The sequence below is a fragment of the Macaca thibetana genome, chromosome 13 (assembly GCF_024542745.1).
Source record: "Macaca thibetana thibetana isolate TM-01 chromosome 13, ASM2454274v1, whole genome shotgun sequence".
Taxonomy (NCBI): Eukaryota; Metazoa; Chordata; class Mammalia; order Primates; family Cercopithecidae; genus Macaca; species Macaca thibetana.
Window position 1 is genome coordinate 36839137 of NC_065590.1, and position 21555 is coordinate 36860691.

General features: G+C 49.0%; 1 protein-coding gene, 1 long non-coding RNA gene and 1 pseudogene across 4 annotated transcripts in view; all 3 read left to right on the forward strand.

Annotated features, from left to right (window-relative positions):
- C13H2orf42 (chromosome 13 C2orf42 homolog) overlaps positions 1–5662 on the forward strand; it is a 43547-nt gene extending 37885 nt beyond the window's left edge. For all 3 annotated transcript variants that reach the window (XM_050754432.1, XM_050754434.1, XM_050754433.1), the window contains exon 10: positions 4988–5662. In XM_050754432.1, the coding sequence (XP_050610389.1) occupies positions 4988–5196 (209 nt within the window). In that variant the 3' untranslated portion in view covers positions 5197–5662. The remainder of the gene's footprint in view (positions 1–4987) is intronic.
- LOC126934114 (uncharacterized) overlaps positions 1–21555 on the forward strand; it is a 239224-nt gene that overhangs the window by 33522 nt on the left and 184147 nt on the right. The window lies entirely within an intron of this gene.
- Positions 18805–20192, forward strand: LOC126934087 (high mobility group protein B1-like; annotated as a pseudogene).

Genomic DNA, 21555 nt, shown 5'->3' on the forward strand with positions numbered 1-21555 from the left:
AGGCAGATCACGAGGTTAGGAGATCGAGACCATCCTGGCTAACACTGTGAAACCCCGTCTCTACTAAAAATACAAAAAATTAGGCCAGGCGCGGTGGCTCAAGCCTGTAATCCCAGCACTTTGGGAGGCCGAGACGGGCAGATCACGAGGTCAGGAGATGGAGACCATCCTGGCTAACCCGGTGAAACCCCGTCTCTACTAAAAAAAGTACAAAAAAAAAACTAGCCGGGCGAGGTGGTGGGCGCCTGTAGTCCCAGATACTCGGGAGGCTGAGGCAGGAGAATGGCGTAAACCCGGGAGGCGGAGCTTGCAGTGAGCTGAGATTTGGCCACTGCACTCCAGCCTGGGCGACAGAGCGAGACTCCATCTCAAAAAAAAAAAAAAAAAAAAAAAAAATTAGCCAGGCATGGTGGCGGACGCCTGTAGTCCCAGCTACTCAGGAGGCTGAGGCAGGAGAATGGCGTGAACCCAGGAGGCGGAGCTTGCAGTGAGCCGAGATCGTGCCACTGCACTCCAGCCTGGGCGACAGAGCAAAACTCCGTCTCAAAAAAAAAAAAAAATTTCTGGCCGGGCGCGGTGGCTCAAGCCTGTAATCCCAGCACTTTAGGAGGCCGAGACGGGTGGATCACGAGGTCAGGAGATCGAGACTATCCTGGCTAACACGGTGAAACCCCGTCTCTACTAAAAAATACAAAAAACTAGCAGGGCGAGGTGGCGGGCGCCTGTAGTCCCAGCTACTCGGGAGGCTGAGGCAGGAGAATGGCGTGAACCCGGGAGGCGGAGCTTGCAGTGAGCTGAGATCCGGCCACTGCACTCCAGCCTGGACGACAGAGCGAGACTCCGTCTCAAAAAAAAAAAAAAAAAAATTCTTACACAGATGGGGGTCTCGCTATGTTGCTCAGGCTGGTCTTGAACTCCTGACCTCAAGCGATCCACCCTGGTCCTCCCAAAGCATGAGCCACTGTGCCCAGCTGACCATGTAGATTTTAATTCTACTCTTTGTGGTTCTTGAAATTTGGCCTTTTCTTGTTTGTCTTCCTTTTACTCTCATCCAGCTGCCTTTTCTTCCCAGTCTGGGCTCTCCTTATGATTCTGGCCTTATTTCCATAAAGGCCAGATCTTATTTTTTTCTTTTGTGGATGCTAAACAGTTCCCTGAAATTTCTGTTTTTTTTTTTTTGAGACAGAGTCTTGCTCTGTCACCTAGGCTGGAGTACAGTGGCGCGATCTCAGCTCACTGCAACCCCCACCTTCTGGGTTCAAGCGATTCTCCTGCCTCAGCCTCCCGAGTAGCTGGGGATTACAGGTGCCCACCACTATGCCCAGATAATTTTTGTATTTTTAGTAAAGACGGGGTTTCACCACCTTGGCCAAGGTAGTCTCGAACTCCTGACCTCATGATCCACCCGCCTCGGCATCCCAAAGTGCTGGGATTACCAGGAGTGAGCCACTGCACCCGGCTGTTTAAATTTTCTTTTGGATAGATCAGTCATTGCTTTCCCTTCCTTTAATTCTTCTAGTTATTTACTCCCTTTTCCTTATATAGTTTTTTTTTTTAACTTCCTGTTCTTTTCTTTTCTTATTACTGAACAGATTAAGATCTGTCCAGACTTTGGGAGGCCAAGGCGGGCAGACCACGAGGTCAGGAGATCAAGACCTTCCTGGCTAACACGGTGAAACCCCGTCTCTACTAAAAATACAAAAAAAAAATTAGCCAGGCATGGTGGCGGGCGCCTGTAGTCCCAGCTACTCGGGAGGCTGAGGCAGGAGAATGGTGTGAACCTGGGAGGCGGAGCTTGCAGTGAGCTGAGATCGAGCCACTGCACTCCAACCTGGGTGACAGAGCAAGACTCCGTCTCAAAAAAAAAAACAAAAAAAAACACAAGATCTTTCCAGACTCAAATTTTGGTAACAGGCAGATTGCTTGGGATCACTCCTGCGTGATGGCTGGCTCCCTCTCAGATCTGTATGTGAGGCGCTGATGCAAAGTTCTCATATCTATTATTTCTCTTTCCTACCACAGTGGCATCTCCTGAACATCTCTGCCTCCTTCATTGCTAATAATGGAATATAGGAAAAAACACACAAAACTAAGATTCCCCACATACACAGTTTTCAAGGGTTTCTCCTCTTTCTCCCACCCAAATTGCTTTCCTAGTGCAGACTGTACTTTCCAGAACACACTCTGCCACTGCTATTCACTTTTTTTTTTTTTTTTTTTTTTTTTTTTTTGAGGTGGAGTCTTATTCTGTTGCCTAGGCTGGAGTGCAGTGGTGTGATCTCAGCTCACTGCAACCTCTGCCTCCCAGGTTCAAGCAATTCCTTTGTCTCAGCTTTCTGAGTAGCTGAGATTACAGGTGCGTGCCACCACACCCAGCTAATTTTTGTATTTTTAGTAGAGACAGAGTTTCACCATGTTGATCAGGCTGGTCTCGAACTCCTGACCTCATGATCTGCCCGGCTTGGCTTCCCAAAGTGCTGGGTTTACAGATGTGAGCAACTGCACCTAGCCCTGCTATTCAACTTTAACCATGCACCTACCCTCCCCCAAGTCCCCTTTGCAGTCATTAAGAATTCAGGTACATGAGTGGGGAGGGGGTGTGTGTGAGATGTTCTAAAGGAAAGGAAGTGGCACTACTCATTTGCTGCTGTGTACAAGTAGTAGCCAGGGCACAAACAGTGAGAGAGAGAGAGTATTTTCCTGCCTTTTTCCATGTAGCCTCCCTTTATGAAGGAAAGATGGGATGTGCTATGGCCAAAGTCTGGGTGGATTTCTTTCCATCCATCTCCACCTGTTTTATATTTCCTCCCAGAAGCTGCCAGTGGTCTTAATGTTCATCAGTTGTGAGTTTTCATCTTTTTCTATGTCTTCATTGATATTTAAGTGAAAAGTTGGCAGCAACTCCAGATATCATTTGAAATGGAAGCTAGAATGTCTGTGACTAACATGAGCTAGATAATACCTAACATTTATATTCTATGACTAAAAGAAACCAAACAGACCAAAATACCCTGCCAATAAGGTTGTTAGTCCAGGGTGGATGGATGCTTTGTTTCTCATCATATCAGTGATATCTTAGTCTTTGTGGGAAAGAAAGGACCAAAAGAAGTTGAGGGAAGGAGTTTAAACGGGGTGAGTATTTAGGCTAAAGTGGAGAGAGAGTAACACAGTGAAGTGAAAAGTAAAATGTAGGCCAGGCGCAGTGGCTCACACCTGTAATCCCCACACTTTGGGAGGCCGAGGTGGAAAGATCACCGGAGGTCAGGAGTTCGAGACCAGCCTGGCCAAGATGGTGAAACCCTGTCTCTACTAAAAATACAAAAATTAGCTGGACATGGTGGTACGTGCCTGTAGTCCCAGCTACTTGGAAGGCTGAGGCGGAAGAATCACCTGAACCCAGGAAGCGGAGGTTGCAGTGAAACAACATTGCCACACTGTACTCCAGCCTGAGCAACAGAGCAAGACTCCATCTCAAAAAACAAAAACAAAAAATAAAAAGTAAAATACTAGCTTATGAAGTCAAAGGTTAAGTAGTGCTGAGAGAAAAATGTGTATACATTATTAATCAGGGTCCTCTCCTCCATCCTTTTGTTTTTTTGTTTTTTGGGGGTGTTTTTTGAGGCGGAGTCTTGCTCTGTTGCCCAGGCTGGAGTGCAGTGGTACAATCTCAGCTTACTGAAGCCTCCATCTTCTGGGTTCAAGCTATTCTTCTGTCTTAGCCTCCGAAGTAACTGGGATTACAGGAGCACGCCACCACACCTGGCTAATTTTTGTATTTTTAGTAGAGACGGTTTTGCCATGTTGGTCAGGCTAGTCTTGAACTCCTGACCTCAAGTGATCCACCTACCTCAGCCTCCCAAAGTGCTGGAATTACAGGCATGAGCCACTGCCCCTGGCCCATCCTTCTTGTTTTCTTATATTACTTTTTTTTTTTGAGATAGGGTCTCACTGTATTGCCCAGGCTGGCATTGAATTACTGGGCTCAAGCAATCCTCCCACCTCAGTCTCCCAAGTAGTTGGGACTAGCGGCACATTTCACCACACCTGGCTAATTTTTTTGTAGAGATAGGGTCTCACTTTGTTGCATAGGCTGGTCTTCAACGCCTGGCCTCAAGCTATCCTCCTGCCTTGCCTTCCAACACTGTTGGGATTACAGGTGTCAGCTACCACGCCTGGCCTAAATATATAGTTTTAACTTCATGATGGCTAGGTGTGGTGACTCAGGCCTGTAATCCCAGCACTTGGGAGTCTGAGATGGGCGGATCACACAGGAGATCGAGACCATCCTGGCTAACACGGTGAAACCCCATCTCTACTAAAAATACAAAAAATTAGCCAGGTGTGGTGGCACACGCCTGTAATCCCAGCTACTCAGGAAGCTGAGGGAGGAGAATCGCTTGAACCTGGGAGGCAAAGGTTGCAGTGAGCCAAGATCACGCCACTGCACTCCAGCCTGGGAGACAGAGTGAGACTCCATCTCAAAAAAACAAAACAAGGCCGGGCGCGGTGGCTCAAGCCTGTAATCCCAGCACTTTGGGAGGCCGAGGCGGGTGGATCACGAGGTCAGGAGATCGAGACCATCCTGGCTAACATGGTGAAACCCCGTCTCTACTAAAAATACAAAAAACTAGCCGGGCGTGGTGGCGGGCGCCTGTAGTCCCAGCTACTCGGAGGCTGAGGCAGGAGAATGGCGTGAACCTGGGAGGCGGAGCTTGCAGTGAGCCGAGATCGCGCCACTGCACTCCAGCCTGGGTGACACAGCGCGAGACTCCCGTCTCAAAAAAAAAAAAAAAAAAAAAAAAAAAAAAAACAAAAACAAAAACTTAATGATTATCAATAAATCTGATATCCCAGTCACCACTGAATTTATAAACTTCATTCCGCCTTCTGATTATCAAAGCTGAACAGACTGCTCCAATTCCAGACACTTTTTCTTGCAATTAGGAACACCTATTAAAGTATACTAATACTCCTTTTTACTCTTTAGGCAACACTTCCCCAGATCAAAAGGAACCAACACCTTTCATCATCGAGTGGATCCCAGATATCCTTCCCCAATCTAAGATTGGCGAGCTGCGGATCAAGTTTGAGTATGGCCACCACCGGAATGGGCATGTGGCAGAGTACCAAGACCACCGGCCTGCCTTGGACCAGCCCTTGGAACTGGCCCCTCTGACCACTATCACTTTCCCCTAAGGCAAAACAAGAGAATAATCTTTTGCTGCTTAATTTGCACATCCCCACCCCTTGACAACTTTAAATACTAGTTACGCACTTAGATGGCCCTGTTCCTTAGTGAACTGCTCTTAGCTAAGATGCAAATTCTCAGTGCTTTCAAGTGGATTCTGCTGAAGAAAATCTCCTGTAAATAGCCTTTTTGGTGCTGCTGTGTACAGTCTTCATTATGCATTGGGCAGTATTTCTGGCTAGAGTTTTAAAAGGAACAGAAAGAAAACCAGCTTATTTTCCTTCTTATGAACTCATTTTTAGCGTTTATTTCAACCTTTTGCTAATTATCTGAGAAATTTGCAGCACTCAGCCATACACGAACAGTGTTGGAAAGTTAACACCCTGGCTAGGGCAGAATGTTAAAGACCATCTTGGCAGAGTTCCAGCCATGCTCTTTATTCTGTTCTCAAAGCACAGCGTCACTAGTTTTTCCAAATTATATCATGGTCACCTTTTTATAAAATTTATAAATTTTGGGGGGCGGGATTTAACTGATAGTGATACAGGAAAAAGAGATCCAGATGTCAAGGGAATATTGCTATTTCAAACTAATGCTTGTAATAGCTTGTTCACTTAATATTTGTATCTTTATATGTTCTCCAAACGGTAAAATTCAATTGCTGTTTCTGAGTTCAATGATCACAGAATAGAGATACTGAAAAACTCGGAAGTATAAGCCTATCTTTAAGGAGGAAAGAAGGGAATGAACATTTCTTGCATGCCTACTATGTGCCAGGTACTTTCTTTGTTTTTGTTTGGTTTTTGAGATGGAGTCTCACTCTGTCACCAGGCTGGAGTGCAGCCAGGCTGGAGTGCAGTGGCACGATCTTAGCTCACTGCAACCTCCGCCTCCCAGGTTCAAGCGATTCTCCTGCCTCAGCCTCCCAAGTAGCTGAGACTACGGGCACCCCCCACTACGCCCAGCTAATTTTTTTTTTTTTTGTATTTTTAGTAGAGATGGGGTTTCACTATGTTGACCGGGCTGGTCTTGAACTCCTGACCTTGTGATCCACCTGCCTCAGCCTCCCAAAGTGCTGGGATTATAGGCGTGAGCCACCGCGCCCGGCTGTACGAGGTACTTTCTCGGCTCACTGCAAGCTCCGCCTCCCGGGTTCATGCCATTCTTCTGCCTCAGCCTCCTGAGTAGCTGGGACTACAGGCGCCCGCCACCTCGCCCGGCTAGTTTTTTGTAGTTTTTAGTAGAGACGGGGTTTCACCATGTTAGCCAGGATGGTCTTGATCTCCTGACCTCGTGATCCGCCCGTCTCGGCCTCCCAAAGTGCTGGGATTACAGGCTTGAGCCACTGCGCCCGGCCTGTACCAGGTACTTTCAATTGCAAGTGACAGAAAGCCAGTTAACCAGCTTGGGCAAAATAGGCATGAATAATAATCTTTTGCTGCTTAATTTGCACATCCCCACCCCTTGACAACTTTAAATACTAGTTAGGCGCACTTAGATGGCCATGTTCCTTAGTGAACTGCTCTGTGACTGGTTTGTGGACACTAAAGTCGAGCTAGACAACCATACTGGGCTGGAGCTGATGTGGCTGGGCCTCAGGACCTGTGGAGCTAGGGTCCATCTGACCCATTTCTGCCTCTCTCTGGGGCTTCATTTGATCTCAGCACAGAGCAGCCCCTCCTGGTAGGAATTCTGGCTCCTGAAGTGCCTGAATGTTGGCTTCCTCACTGGAACAGGACTGACTGCTCCACTCTCTGATCCAAAAGGCAGAACCCCTCCCACCCCCCCCAAAAAGGCACTGATTGGCCTAACAGAGGGGGAGACATTTTTGGTAAGAGAGGTGCTATGCCCCTAAAAGAGAAGGAATAACCACATTGTGTTGTCTACCCTGTATGATTGAGGGGCTGGTTTGTGTCAGCTCCTAAGTGCATCAGACAATGGGGGAAATTGTTGAGAATCCAGGAAGGTGCACAGAGACCTAGAATTTGAACTGGGCTTCAAAGGAGAGGAAGGGTTTGGATAGGTGTGGAGAAGATAAAACTAGATGAGGCATGCCAGGCACAGTGGCTCACGCCTGAAATCCCAGCACTTTGGGAGGCTGAGGTGGGCAGATCACGAGGTCAAGAGATTGAGACCATCCTGGCCAACATGGTGAAACCCCGTCTCTACTAAAAATACAAAAATTAGCTAGGTGTGTTGGCACACGCCTGTAATCCCAGCTACTTGGAAGGCTGAGGCAGGAAAATCGCTTGAACCTGGGAGGCAGAGGTTGCAGTGAGCCAAGATCGCGCCACTGCACTCCACCCTGGCCACAGAGTGAGACTCTGTCTCAAAAAACAAAACAAAACAAAACAAAAACTAGATAAGGCAAAGGCTTGCCTGAAGAGCAGGAACACTCAAGGAAAGACCGTGGTTGGCCATTCTGAGAAATCCTTCAACCTGAGAATTTGGAGGACATCACTCACAGCTTTTTGACAAAACACACCTGTGGGTGACAGGCAGATGCCTGGTCTAGTAATACCTGACAGACTCAGAAGAACCACAGGGCCATAAAACACACAGGTGGCAAATCATCCACCCAAAGAGGACTCTACTCAAGCAGTCAAATCTTCCCTGTAGTACCACTCCAGCACAGTATCACAGCCCATCACAATCAGGAATGGAGTTCAGAGTCCCTCCTTTTTTTCTAACTTGACACCCTCTCTACCAAGTCAAGCACAGGCCTAGGAGGACCAGTACAACTGCTGCACCAACTCCCAGCCTCCAGATACCTCTGGGCCAACATCAGTGTTGATCTCATTTCGGGCCTGCCCCACTCTCAGAGTGGTCCTAGAAACTCTCACAGCAACACTCCTCAAACCCCACATCCACCTACCTCCCCACCCATACACATTCCCACATTTACTGTCCATTGCACCCCTCCTCCATCAGTCAATGGGATCTCTAAGGACTGCCCAGCTGCTGCCTCTCCAAACTAAGCCACCATTTGAAGTCTGGAGAGAACAGCTTAAGACCCTCCATACCCACGCGGCCTGCTGTCTACCGCATAGACTGATCATTCTCAGACTGAGTGTATCAATAAGTCAGAGGGACGCCTTCTTAACTCTTCCTCCTCCAGGCAACGTGGCTGGACCCCCCAACATCATGGTCATGATGAGAACAACAACTTGCCACTCCTCCACCCAGAACACTTTGCTTCTAATCTACTACGGCCCTGCCTCTACCAGTACTACTATTGTCTCAACAGATTGCATATATATATACACACAATTTATTTGTTTATTTTTTTTGAGATGGAGTCCCACTCTGTCACCTAGGCTGGAGTGCAGTGGCGCAATCTCGGCTCACCACAACCTCTGCCTCCCAGGTTCAAGCTATCCTCTTGCCTCAGCCTCCTGAGTAGCTGGGATTACAGGCACACACCACCATGCCCGACTAATTTTTTGCATTTTTGGTAGAGATAGTTTTTGCCATGTTGGCCAGGCTGATCTCGAACTCCTGACCTCAGGTGATCTGCCTGCCTTGACCTCCTAAAGTGTGCTGGGATTACAGGTGTGAGTTACCACGCCCAGCCAGATTGCTAATATTTAGAAGCTACTTGGGGACCTCCAAAACTCTTTAACTCCAAGAACTATCCACCCAAGAGATCTGTAGGCATGCCACCTGACTTTCAAGGTACCAGATGTCATCAGCCCTGTGGCCTTGGGGACCCACTAATTCCCAATCACCTAATTTCATCCCATCTTTCAGTGACTGCTGTCCTGGGCTGGAGTCAATGCCCTGCCCTTCCCTCCAGCCCACATGTGCATACGCAAGCACACATCATACATACTCCAGCCCTCATCCAACAGACACTGTTCTGTCAGAACCTCAGCCAGCTCCTCCTATCCCTGGTTCTCCCCTGTCCGAAAATGCCCAGAATATGCCCTCAGCTAGAAGAACCCAGAGAAGTCTCTATACTCTGCTGGAGGGGATGGGCAGGGGTTACTCTCCCCAAGCTCTGTGAATTATAACAACTAGGTACCCTCTAAGTCATAGACAACACAAAAAAGTCAGCCACAGGGGGGCAGCCCTTCTATTAGTGAATTTTCTCAAGAGATCTGATTACCTGCTTCACCTATTTCTTCTTCGTTTATCTCCCGGATTCTGATTTCCCGGTTTTCCTGTGTGGCAGATCATATTTTCTGACACTCGTAGTATTTTTTTTTTTTTTTTAGACGCAGTTTCGCTCGTGTTGCCCAGGCTGGAGTGCAATGGCACGATCTCGGCTCACCACAACCTCCGCCTGCCGGGTTCAAGCAATTCTCCTGTCTCAGCCTCTCCAGTAACTGGGATTACAGGCATGCGCCACCCATGCCCGGCTAATTGTGTATTTTTAGTAGAGATGGGGTTTCTCCATATAGGTCAGGCTGGTCTCGAACTCCCGACCTCAGGTGATCCGCCTGCTTCCGCCTCCCAAAGCGCGGGGATTGCAGGCGTGAGCCACCGCACCCAGACCTGATTTTTTTTTTTTTTAAATCCTCCTTACCGACCTTGCTCCCTGCCTGCCTGACTTCCCATCATCCAGTTCTGCAAGCACCCTTCGCATCTACCATCCCACCTGTTGTACCAAGGGAGCAGGATCACTTATTTACAACAGCACTTCTCAAACTTTAATGTGCACAGGAATCACCCAGCGACATAGTTAAAATGCATATTCTGATGTAGAAGCTTTATTTTTAAAACTTTTTGAGACAGTTTCGCTCTTATTGCCCAGGCTGGAGTGTAATGGAACAGTTTTGGCCCACTGTAACTGCTGTCTCCCGGGTTCAAGCCATTCTCCTGTCTCAGCCTCCCAAGTAGCTGGGATTACAGGCACCCGCCACCACACCCGGCTATTTTTGTATTTTTAGTAGAGACGGGGTTTCAACATGTTGGCCAGGGTGGTCTCGAACTCCTGACCTCAGATGATCCACCCGCCTTGGCCTCCCAAAGTGCTGGGATTACAGGTGTGAGGCATCGCACGTGGCCCGATTCATAAGTTTTAAGTGTGATATCCAGGATTCTGCATTTCCATCAAGCTTCCAAGTGATGCCTAAAGTGCTGGACAGCAGGGATGCTGCTGGCCTGCAGACTGCACTTAGAGTAGCAGGTCTAATGCCTGACAGTCAGGTAACGTCCCTCCCACCTTTCACTGTCACTCATGGGGAGGGCCGTGCTGGAGATGGGTGGCACTGGAGATGGGTGGCACTTAACTAGTGGCCAGGGCTTTGTGCCACTCTCTCATGAAATTGCTCCAACTGGTGGGGCACTAGCCTTATTCCTTATAACTAGCTCCCCACTCAGCAGTTCAAGAAGTACAAATGGATTCTGTAGCTCTGTGAATCCCCTGCACAACTCTTCACTGTCTTCCCCACTCCCACCATCTTGCAGGTTGACAGCTTAGAGCCTGGGTTTGAAACCCCAGTCTGCCACACTCTCATGCGCAGCCTTTGGCATGACTGAGCCCCCGTTTCCTCCTCTGGATGATTTGAATAGTGATTAGATACCCTGGAGGAATCGCTCATTTTGTCTATTGTTTGACCTTTTCCTCTTCTACCTGGTCCTATAAATTAGCCTTGAAGCTGAAAAGTGCTTTTTGTCCCTTCTTAGGAATCCTTGTAGTTAATACCACTGTATACAGTCAGACCACAATTTTGTTTCATGAAAAAAGGCTGGAAGTAAACATAATGAAAGGTTAAAGATGCTTGGGGGTGCTAAGAATCATTTTCTACCTATCTTTTCCCTTTTCCCCCCAAGTCTTCTATAATTAACAATATTTCCTTGATAGGTTTGAAAACAGTCAAAGTAAAATAAAGGGCATGAAATCAAGCTTCCAACCTCTCCACTGAGAACAGAAAAGAAAGAGAAACGCGCCGACAGCGCCGGGCTGGGGCTGGTCACGCGGCAGCCGCCCCCTCGCCTCCGCCAGATGACGTAAGTCACGTTCTCCTCTCGCCCGCGCCGCCGCTTCCGGGGGCTCGGCCGCTTTGCTTCCACCAGGCGGCGCCGCAGGACGCTCAGTTGCCAATGCCTCCCGCGCAGCCGCCCTGGCGCACCGGACACGTCACCACCTTCGCGTCTTTTCTGGAGAGCGCGGGAATGCGAGCGCTGGAGGGTGGTGACGTCACCGGGGTTCCCCGCGTGGCTCGCAGGGGCGGGGCCAGGGACGTGGCGCGCTGCGGCCCGCCGGGGGATGGGGAGGAGGAGGAGAACGGAGAGGGGGAGGGGAAGGAGGGGGGAGGGGAGACCAGCGGGACGGGGAGGGGCGAGGTGAGTGGCGCCGATGCCTGGTCCAGCCGGGGCTGGTCGGGCCGCGCCCGCCTCGTGACCCACCGTGGGGCTGCGCTGCGGGAAAGGTGCTGACTAGGCGGGCGCGCGAGCTCAGCGGGGAGGGGTGCGGCCGGTCGGCGGCTGGCCGGGCCCCGACTTCCTGGCACCCTGGGCGACCGCTCCCTAGTGCGAGCGGGACCACGCCTGGACCGGGGCCCGCAGGTCCTCCAGGGCAGCGGGGGCGACTTGGGGCACGTGGGCTCGGGCCGCACCTCGAGTTCGAGACCGCGCGGCGCTGCGGTTAAAGAGTCGTAGCGTCCGGAGTCAGGTCCCGCCCCACCTGGGATACCGTCGCCCTCCCGCGCCCCGGTCTACGCCCGCCCTGGGCAGCTCCAGCCAGGTCGGGGAGGAGGAGGGCGCGCGCCGGGAGGGCCGCCCCTGTCTGCGACTGGTGGCCTGGAGCCCGCGGCTCAGGCTCTCCCCGCCGCGGTTTTTCCCTTTGTACAGCGGGATCCGCTTCGCACACTTAGTCTCCGCCTAGCCCATGGTGGGTGTTTTGTCAAAATACGCTGATTTCTTTTCCCCTTCTTCCCCGCCAGTCCCGAGAGCCGGTCTGGAAGGGCACTAACGCCTGGTTAGTCCTTTAAACAAAAGGCTTTGTGTGTTTTGCGTATTGGCTGTTAATAGAAGTTTCCCTTTTCTAGGTGTGAGCTCCGCACCCGCGAGTGGCTTTGGTTAGGAAAAGGTGGCAGAGGGCCCTTCCCTGAACTGATTAGTTGAGCCTGGGACCTGATCAGAATTGAAGGAGGAGTGTTACCAGAATTTTCTCTGTGCCCCTGCACCTGCGTAAGTGCTTATGGCTGGGAGCCCTGTCTAGGGCACACAGTACCTTGAGGCGCCCTTCACTTTCTCCTCTTGCTGCCCCTTCCCAGAATCTGGTATCTCATGACATGGCTGTGGTCAAGTCATCGTTCCTGGGATGGTCTGACCCCTGGGGACACGCCAGCCTCCAGGAGCTTATATGAGGCTGGCCTACCAGAGTAGAAAGTGCAAGGCCATCTCCTGGAAGGAGGAACATGAATGAGCCCTGAAGTGCTTGTGTCATGTATCAGGGGTTGTGCTAGATTTTTCACATGAGTGAACTCATTCGATGCCCACAGCTGTCCTGTGAGCTAGGGGGAATCATCATCCCTCTATGTAGATGAGGAAACTGGTTCCGCCGGTTTAAATAACTCACCTCATATTTCACAGCAGGGAGGTGATAGTTGTAGGGCTTTGACAAGAAAGCGTCAGTACCTGGTCAGACCTCTAGGGTGTGAGACGCTCAGGGCCATCTTGGAGGGTATAGGTGAAAGCATATAACACCGTGGGTTTCCCCCTCTGTCACCCCATTCTCTTGGCCACCCCTGCCATTTATATCAAGGCAAAACCAGGTTGGGTGACAGATGGATAGTGTTTGAGGCAGAAGACCAAAAGGCAAAGACAGGGCAGTTCCTCCCACTCCTCACCCACACACTTTGCCTTGGTCATGGATGGGTTAATGGAAGGACTCCTGTGTATCAGACTTGGGCCTTTTTTTAGCACCATCTGGCAGAAGTCACCTCTGCTCACACCTGCTGCTTCTACAAAACATTGCTCACTTGCCAGTCTGCAGTGCAAAAGGCAGAAGTGTGGTGCATGTGTAACTTGGATTCAGTGGACCCCAGAGACAATTGTGTTGTCTGCATTATGTTGCGATTAACAGCCCATAGACACTGCTGTGTTGTATGTGGAACCACAAAAGACAAGACAAAAGCAACAAAAGCAGAAGTACCCTCTCCTTTTAAAATTATCTTGTTGCTGGGCACAGTGTCTCATGCCTGTAATCCCAGCAATTTGGGAGGCCGAGGCGGGCGGATCACGAGGTCAAGATCCAGAACATCTTGACCAACATGGTGAAACCCTGTCTCTACTAAAAATACAAAAATCAGCTGGGCGTGGTGGCGCGTGCCTGTAGTCCCAGTTACTCAGGAGGCTGAGACAGGAGAATTGCTTGAACCTGGGAGGCGGAGATTGCAGTGAGTCAAGATTGCACCACTGCACTACAGCCTGGCAACAGAGGGAGACTCCGTCTCAAAAAAGAAAAAAAAAATCTTGCCTACCGCATTGGATAGAGAAATTCCCAGGAGAAGGCAAACAAATAAGGGTGCAGGCATTTGTCCTTCAAAACCTAGGCGGGCGGATCACGAGGTCAGGAGCCAAGACCACGCCATTGCACTCCAGCCTGGGCAACAGAGTGAGGCTCCGTCTCCAATAAAACAAACAAAAAACCCAGGGCTTTGTAGGTAGATGCTTTTTGGCTTTGAACAAGGCAGGTAGCTTCAGTGTTTCAGATCAAGAGAGTGGATGTAGGTTGAACTGGGCAAATCACTTGAGGTCAGAAGTTTGAGACCAGTGTGGCCAATATGGTGAAACCCTGTCTCTACTAAAAATAAAAACTTTAGCTGGGTGTGGTGGCCTGGCCCAGGGACCCTTTAAATGGGGAGTGAAGCCAGGGGAGGTGGCTCATGCCTGTAATCCCAGTAATTTGGGAGGCTGAGGTGGGAGGATCCCTTGAACCCAGGAGTTCCAGACCAGCCTGGGCAACATGGTGTAACCCCATCTCTGTAAAAGAAAACAAAAAACAAAAACACTAGCCAGCGTGGTGATGCACGCTTGGTAGTCCTAGCTACTTGGGAGGCTGAGAGTGAGAGGAAAGCTTGAACCCTGGAGATTAAGGCTACAGTGAGCTGTGATCACACTCCAGCTTGGGCAACAGAGAGAGAGCCTGTCTCTTAAAAAAAAAAAACAACAAAACGGCAGGGGGAGTGAGTTTTTCTGTTCCTTTCTTTGCTGACAAAGCGGCCCTTTGTGTCACAACATACTTATTGAAACCTGCTGGCCAGGCACGGTGGCTCAAGCCTGTAATCCCAGCACTTTGGGAGGCCAAGGTGGGTGGACCACTTGAAGTCAGGAGTTCAAGACCAGCCTCAACATGGAGAAACCCCATCTCTATAAAAATACAAACTTAGCGGGGCGTGGTAGTGCATGCCTGTAATCCCAGCTACTTGGGAGGCTGAGGCAGGAGAATTGCTTGAACCTGGGAGGTGGAGATTGCGGTGAGCTGAGATGGCGCCATTGCACTCCAACCTGGGCAACAAGAGGGAAACTCTGTCTCAAAAAAAAAAAAAAGCGCTGGGCGTAGTGGCTCACACCTGTAATTCCAGCACTTTGGGAGGCTGAGGCGGGAGGATTACGAGGTCAAGAGATAGAGACTATCCTGGCTAACACGGTGAAACCCTGTCTCTACTGAAAATACAAAAAATTAGCGAGACGTGGTGGTGGGCACCTGTAGTGCCAGCTACTCAGGAGGCTGAGGCAAGAGAATGGCGTGAACCTGGGAGGTGGAGCTTGCAGTGAGCCGAGATCGTGCCACTGCACTCCAGCCTGGGCGACAGAGCGAGACTCTGCCTCAAAAAAACAAACAAACAAAAAAAAGCCCTGCAAGGCATGGGCCCTTGGGAGCTTTTAGTCTGAAAGGAGAGGGGCTGGAAAGTGGTTGTAATTTAGGTGAAGTCTAAGCAACTGGGTTATAAACCAGTTTGGCAGACTTAACAGGAGGGGTTTGGCCATCCTTGGAAGTACCTATACTTCCAAGTATAACCCTGGCAGGGCCCAGGGCTAGGGGGAGAACAGGTGAGCTCAGTGAGTTCCTTGGTCAGGCTGCTGCTCCTGTTTCACGAAAGAGGATCTCCTGCCTTAGAGGTGAGACCTGACTTTAGGTTAGTTACTTTTGTTCTAAGTCTGCATTTTACTAAGCAATCCTTAGCTCATGGGGACATCGGCCAGTCAGGCCAATTCAGGCATTCCAGTCCATTTTGAATGTCTATCATTCCTCAGTGTAAGTCAGTAAATTGGCATTTGATTTATATGTCCCTCAACATTGTGTAAACTCTCTAAATAGGTGTTTGAGAGATGAGACCTGTCGTAATGGGCCAGCCTGAAAGTGTAAGTCCCACATCTGGGTCCTTGTTTAAATTCCACGAGGTAAAAAGTGAGGAGCTGCTGAAAAGAGGGGAAAGGGTTGGTGCAGGAAGCCAGCTTTGCTCACATTCAGGAGAATTACATTATCCGCACAAGGCGGAAAGTGCTAAACTGTAGAAGAGTGATACGTGCACTGGATGCTGTGAGTTCAGAAGAAGGTGAGATCACTGGGAGATTAAGGGATGGTACCACAGAGGAGTCGAGTAGGACTTGCAAAATGTTTGTGCTATCAGTAGGTGGAGATGCAGGAGGTGGAGAGGAACTACCCACTGTTTCGGTGGTTCGCCTCTGGAGCCTACACAGAACATACAGTCATCTGATCTCTTAGGAATTGAGACAATGGAAAGACGTTGTGGCAGGAGAGGGAAGTGGTAGGCCTCAGAGACAAGGAAGGAAAAATCAACTATTTATTCACCAGTTTATTTGTTCAACCTTTATTGAGTATCTTCTATGTGCCAGGCACTGAGCTGGGCCTGGGAATACAGCAATATACAAAACAAACAAAAGCCCTGCCCTCAAAAAGTTTACCTTTTTTTTTTTTTTTTTTTTGAGACAGAGTCTGGCGCTGTCACCTAGGCCGGAGAGTAGTGGCGCAATCTCAGCTCACTGCAACCTTCAGGCATGCACCACCACGCCTGGCTAATTTTTTTTGTATTTTTAGTAGAGATGGGGTTTCACCATGTTGGCCAGAGGCTGTTCTTGAACTCCTGACCTTGAGTGATCTGCCAGCCTCAGCCTCCAAAAGTGCTGGGATTACAGATGTTAGCCACCATGTCTGGCCAGAAGTTTACATTCCCATGAGGAAAGAGAGAGAGACAAATAATGAATGAATGATGAACAAATGAATAAGCTATCTAGTATGTTGATAGTGACAAGTGCTATGGAGAAAATTAAAACAAGGGGACCGGGCGTGGTGGCTCACACCTGTAATCCCAGCACTTTGGGAAGCCAAGGCGGGTGGATCACGAGGTCAGGAGATCGAGACCATCTTGGCCAACATGGTGAAACCCCGTCTCTACTAAAATACAAAAAATTAGCTGGGGGTAGTGATGCGTTCCTGTAATCCCAGTGACTTGGGAGGCTGAGGCAGGGGAATCGCATGAACCCGGGCAGCGGAGGTTGTAGTGAGTTGAGATCGTGCCACTGCACTCCAGCCTGGTGACAGAGCAAGAGTCTGTCTCAAAAAAAAAAAAAAAAAAAGAAAAAGTTAAAACAAGGGGTAGGAGGCAGGAGGAAGTACAGAGGTTTTCCTCTGAATTTTAAATAAATTTTGTGGAAGTGAGTGATATAAAGGTAAAAGGGGGCCGGGTGTGATGGCTCACGCCTGTAATTCCAGCGCTTTGGGAGGCTGAGGCAGGGGGATCACCTTAGGTCAGGAGTTCGAGACCAGCCTGGCCAACATGGTGAAACCCCGTCTCTACTAAAAATACAAAACTTAGCCAGGCATGGTGGCAGGTGCCTGTAATCCCAGCTACTCAGTAGGCTGAGGCAAGAGAATTGTTTGAACCCGGGAGGTGGAGGTTGTGGTGACCTGAGATTGTGCCATTGCACTCCAGCCTGGGCAACAAGAGGAAACTCCGTCTCAAAAAAAAAAAAAAAAAAAAGGTAAAAGGGACACAAAATCTTTGTGATCATTTTCTGTGAGTTGGGGTAGCTAGCTGACCAGGTTGTGTCCCAGAAGATAAAGCGTGTTTGTGAATATGACTCACTCCCTGGGGAAAAATAAGCCAAGATCTCCAAAGGAGGTATTTTCTCTGAAAGCCAGAAAAGCCAGTTGCAATGATAGAGCAAAATGGATTTTATCCTAAACCCCAAATATAAACACTATATAGTTCTAAGAAAATAACAGTGTTGACGTGGTGAGATGTGATAGATGTAAGTACAGAAGAGGAAGGAGCTGAAGACTCACTTTTCTCGGCTCCTTTTCCTGCCCAGCGGGTGGAGGCTGGGCGGGGGGAGGGGAGGAAGCCAGGTCATGAGATGGTGTGGCTGTGGAATCTGTGGAGACCACGTGTGTTTCCTCAGGAGATTCCCTGTTCACAGATACAGGTATGAGTCTGGAGGGACTACAAGTTGAGGTCTCAGGCTGACCACCTGGGTCTCCACGGCACTATTTTTTGAACCAAGAGTTTCAGAGCTATAAAGTTTATGCCAGAGATGAAATTGGGACACACAAAAATTTGGCATTCTGAAGACATTTTGATGGTTTATGAGAATCATGGGCTAGAATAGCAGAAGGAAATAAAAGTTTGCGGTTGAGGAGTAAAGATCAAATACGGGACAGTAGGAATACTAGTGTTAACAGATAGTATCCATTGTAACCTACCTAAGAGAGACAGCAGGCTCCCAAGAATTTGCACTGGCCGGGTGCGGTGGCTCACCCCTGTTATTCCAACACTTTGGAAGGCCAAAGCTGGAGGACTGGTTGAGCCTAGGAGTTCGAGAATAGCCTGGGTAACATAGTAAGACCCTGTCTCTACAGAAAAATACAAAAATTAGCTGGGCATGGTGGCGCACACCAGTAGTACCAGTTACTTGGAATAACAGTACCTGTTATTCCAGCACTTTGGAAGGCTAAAGCTGGAGGATTGGTTGAGCCTAGGAGTTTGAGACTAGCCTGAGTAACATAAGTCCCTGTCTCTACAAAACATACAAAACTTAGTTGGGCATGGTGGCACACGCCAGTAGTACCAGTTACTTGGGAGGCTGAGGAGGGAGGATTGCTTGAGCCCAGGAGGTTGAGACTGCAGTGAGCCGTGATTGCACCACTGCACTCCAGCCTCCAGTGACAGAGCAAGACCTTGTCTCAAAAAAAAAAAAAAAAAATAGGCTCTAACAGCCATTGCAGTACATTGAGCTCCATAGAGACAGCGCTGGGGCAAGTGAGAACCGGACGGGCACTGGGCGACTCTGTACCTCACTGAGGAGAAATAACTAAACGTGGGCAAAGAGATCCTAAGAAGCCGAGAGGCAAAATGTCATCATATGCATTTTTTGTGCAAACTTGTTGGGAGGAGCATAAGAAGCAGCACCCAGATGCTTCAGTCAGCTTCTCAGAGTTTTCTTTTTTTCTTTTTTTTTTTTTTTTGAGATGGAGTCTGGCTCTGTCACCCAGGCTGGAGTGCAGTGGCGCGATCTCAGCTCACTGCAAGCTCCGCCTCCCGGGTTTACGCCATTCTCCTGCCTCAGCCTCCCGAGTGGCTGGGACTACAGGCGCCCGCCACCTCGCCCGGCTAGTTTTTTGTATTTTTTTTTTTTTTTTTTGAGACGGAGTCTCACTCTGTCGCCCAGGCTGGAGTGCAGTGGCGCGATCTCGGCTCACTGCAAGCTCCGCCTCCCGGGTTCACGCCATTCTCCTGCCTCAGCCTCCCGAGTAGCTGGGACTACAGGCGCCCACAACCGCGCCCGGCTAATTTTTTGTATTTTTAGTAGAGACGGGGTTTCACCGTGGTCTCGATCTCCTTACCTTGTGATCCGCCCGCCTCGGCCTCCCAAAGTGCTGGGATTACAGGCGTGAGCCACCGCGCCCGGCAGTTTTTTGTATTTTTTAGTAGAGACGGGGTTTCACCGTGTTAGCCAGGATGGTCTCGATCTCCTGACCTCGTGATCCGCCCGTCTCAGCCTCCCAAAGTGCTGGGATTACAGGCTTGAGCCACCGCGCCCGGCCAGCTTCTCAGAGTTTTCTAAGAAGCGCTCAGAGAGGTGGAAGACCATGTCTGCTAAAGAGAAAGGAAAATTCGAAGATACCGCAAAGGCGAACAAGGCCCATTATGAAAGAGAAATGAAAACCTGTATCGCTCCCAAAGGGTAGACAAAAAAGAAGTTCAAAGATCCCAATGTGCCCAAGGGGCCTCCTTTGGCCTCTTCCTGTTCTGCTCTGAGTATGGCCCAAAAATCAAAGGAGAACATCCTGGCCTGTCCATTGGTGATGTTGCGAAGACACTGGGAGACATGTGGAATAACACTGCTGCAGATGACAAGCAGCCTTATGACAAGAAGGCTGCGAAGCTGAAGGAAAAATATGAAAAGGAAATTGCTGCATATCGAGCTGAAGGAAAGCCTGATACAGCAAAAAAGGGAGTTGTCAAGGCCGAAAAAAGCAAGAAAAGGAAGATGAGGAAGATGAAGAGGATGAAGAGGAGGAAGATGAAGAAGATGATCATGATGAATAAGTTGGTTCTAGCGCAGTTTTCTTTTCTTGTCTATAAAGCATTTAACCCCCCTGTACACAACTCACTCCTTTTAAAGAAAAAAATTGAAATGTAAGGCTGTGTAAGATTTGTTTTTAAACTGTGCAGTGTCTTTTTTTGTATAGTTAACATACTACCAAATGCATCTTTAGATAGCCCTGTCCTGGTGGTATTTTCAGTAGCCACTAACCTTGCCTGGTACGGTATGGGGGTTGTAAATTGGCATGGAAATTTAAAGCAGGTTCTTGTTGGTGCACAGCACAAATTAGTTATATATGGGGATGGTAGTTTTTTCATCTTCAGTTGTCTCTGATGCAGCTTATACAAAGTAATTGTTCTGTTAACTGAATACCACTCTGTAATCGCAAAACAAAAAAAAAGTTGCAGCTGTTTTGTTGATATTGTGACATTCTGAATGCTTCTAATAGGTTTTTTTAATTAAAAATTAAAAGGCCGGATGTGGTGGCTCATTTCTGTAATCCCAGCACTTTGGGAGGTGAAGTGGGCAGATCATTTGACGTCAGGAGTTCGAGACCAGGCTGACCAACATGGTAAAACCCCATGTCTACTAAAAATATTTTAAAAATTAGCCAGGCGTGGTGGCTTATGCCTGTAGTCCCAGCTGCTCAGGAGGCTGAGGCAGATGAATTGCTTTAACCCAAGAGATGGAAGTTGCAGTGAGCCAAGATCGCGCTACTGCATTCTAGCCTGGGCGACTGAGAGACTCTAAAAAAAAAAGTGCTCTATAGATGTTTATTGAATGAGTGAATAAATGCATTAATGAATGGATGGGTGGTCTGTCTAATCCTGAGCTTGCCATGACAAGCCTGGAGAACAGAGATCTAGCCTATACCCTCTTTTTAATGGATTCCCCTTCATTGTAGGGTTTCCGCAAGGAGACAACTACTGTTCAAAGTATAGCCTTATACTGTTCTGCTGAACTGATCTGCTTACACCTTACACTGTTCAGTAGCGGATGGTGAGGCGTTTAAAGGCAATCTTCAGTCACCAACAAAATAGGGCCTACTATTTATGTGGTAATGGTTGTACACTGAGTTTGTCACGTCCTTATGACAAATTTGGACCAAGGTTGTTGGTCTGAGACAAGACCCAGTCTGCCCAGAAACTGCCCGGGGCCTTCCCCAGCCCAGATTCCTTGAGTCAGTTCATGCCCCCATGTTCCTGCGATTCTCTGCCTGGAAGAAAAACTCCCCATCATTAATGGGAATGGGTGATTTTCTACTTGCTTTTGGGCTCTATTTTATTTTATTTTATTTTATTTTATTTATTTATTTATTTTTTTTGAGACGGAGTCTCGCTCTGTCACCCAGGCTGGAGTGCTGTGGCCGGATCTCAGCTCACTGCAAGCTCCGCCTCCCGGGTTCACGCCATTCTCCTGCCTCAGCCTCCTGAGTAGCTGGGACTACAGGCGCCCGCCACCTCACCCGGCTAGTTTTTTTGTATTTTTTAGTAGAGACAGGGTTTCACCGTGTTAGCCAACATGGTCTCGATCTCCTGACCTCATGATCCGCCCGTCTCGGCCTCCCAAAGTGCTGGGATTACAGGCTTGAGCCACTGCGCCCGGCCAAGCTAATTTCTTTTTGTATTTTTAGTAGAGACGGGGTTTCACCGTTTTAGCCAGGATGATCTCGATCTCCTGACCTCGTGATCCGCCCGCCTCGGCCTCCCAAAGTGCTGGGATTGCAGGCTTGAGCCACCGCGCCCGGCCAGAGCTCTATTTTATAAGCTGACAGTTTTCTGAGATTCCCAAGGACAAAATGTAGCAGTTTCCCATCTGTGGGTTATCTTACATTTTTAAGTGGC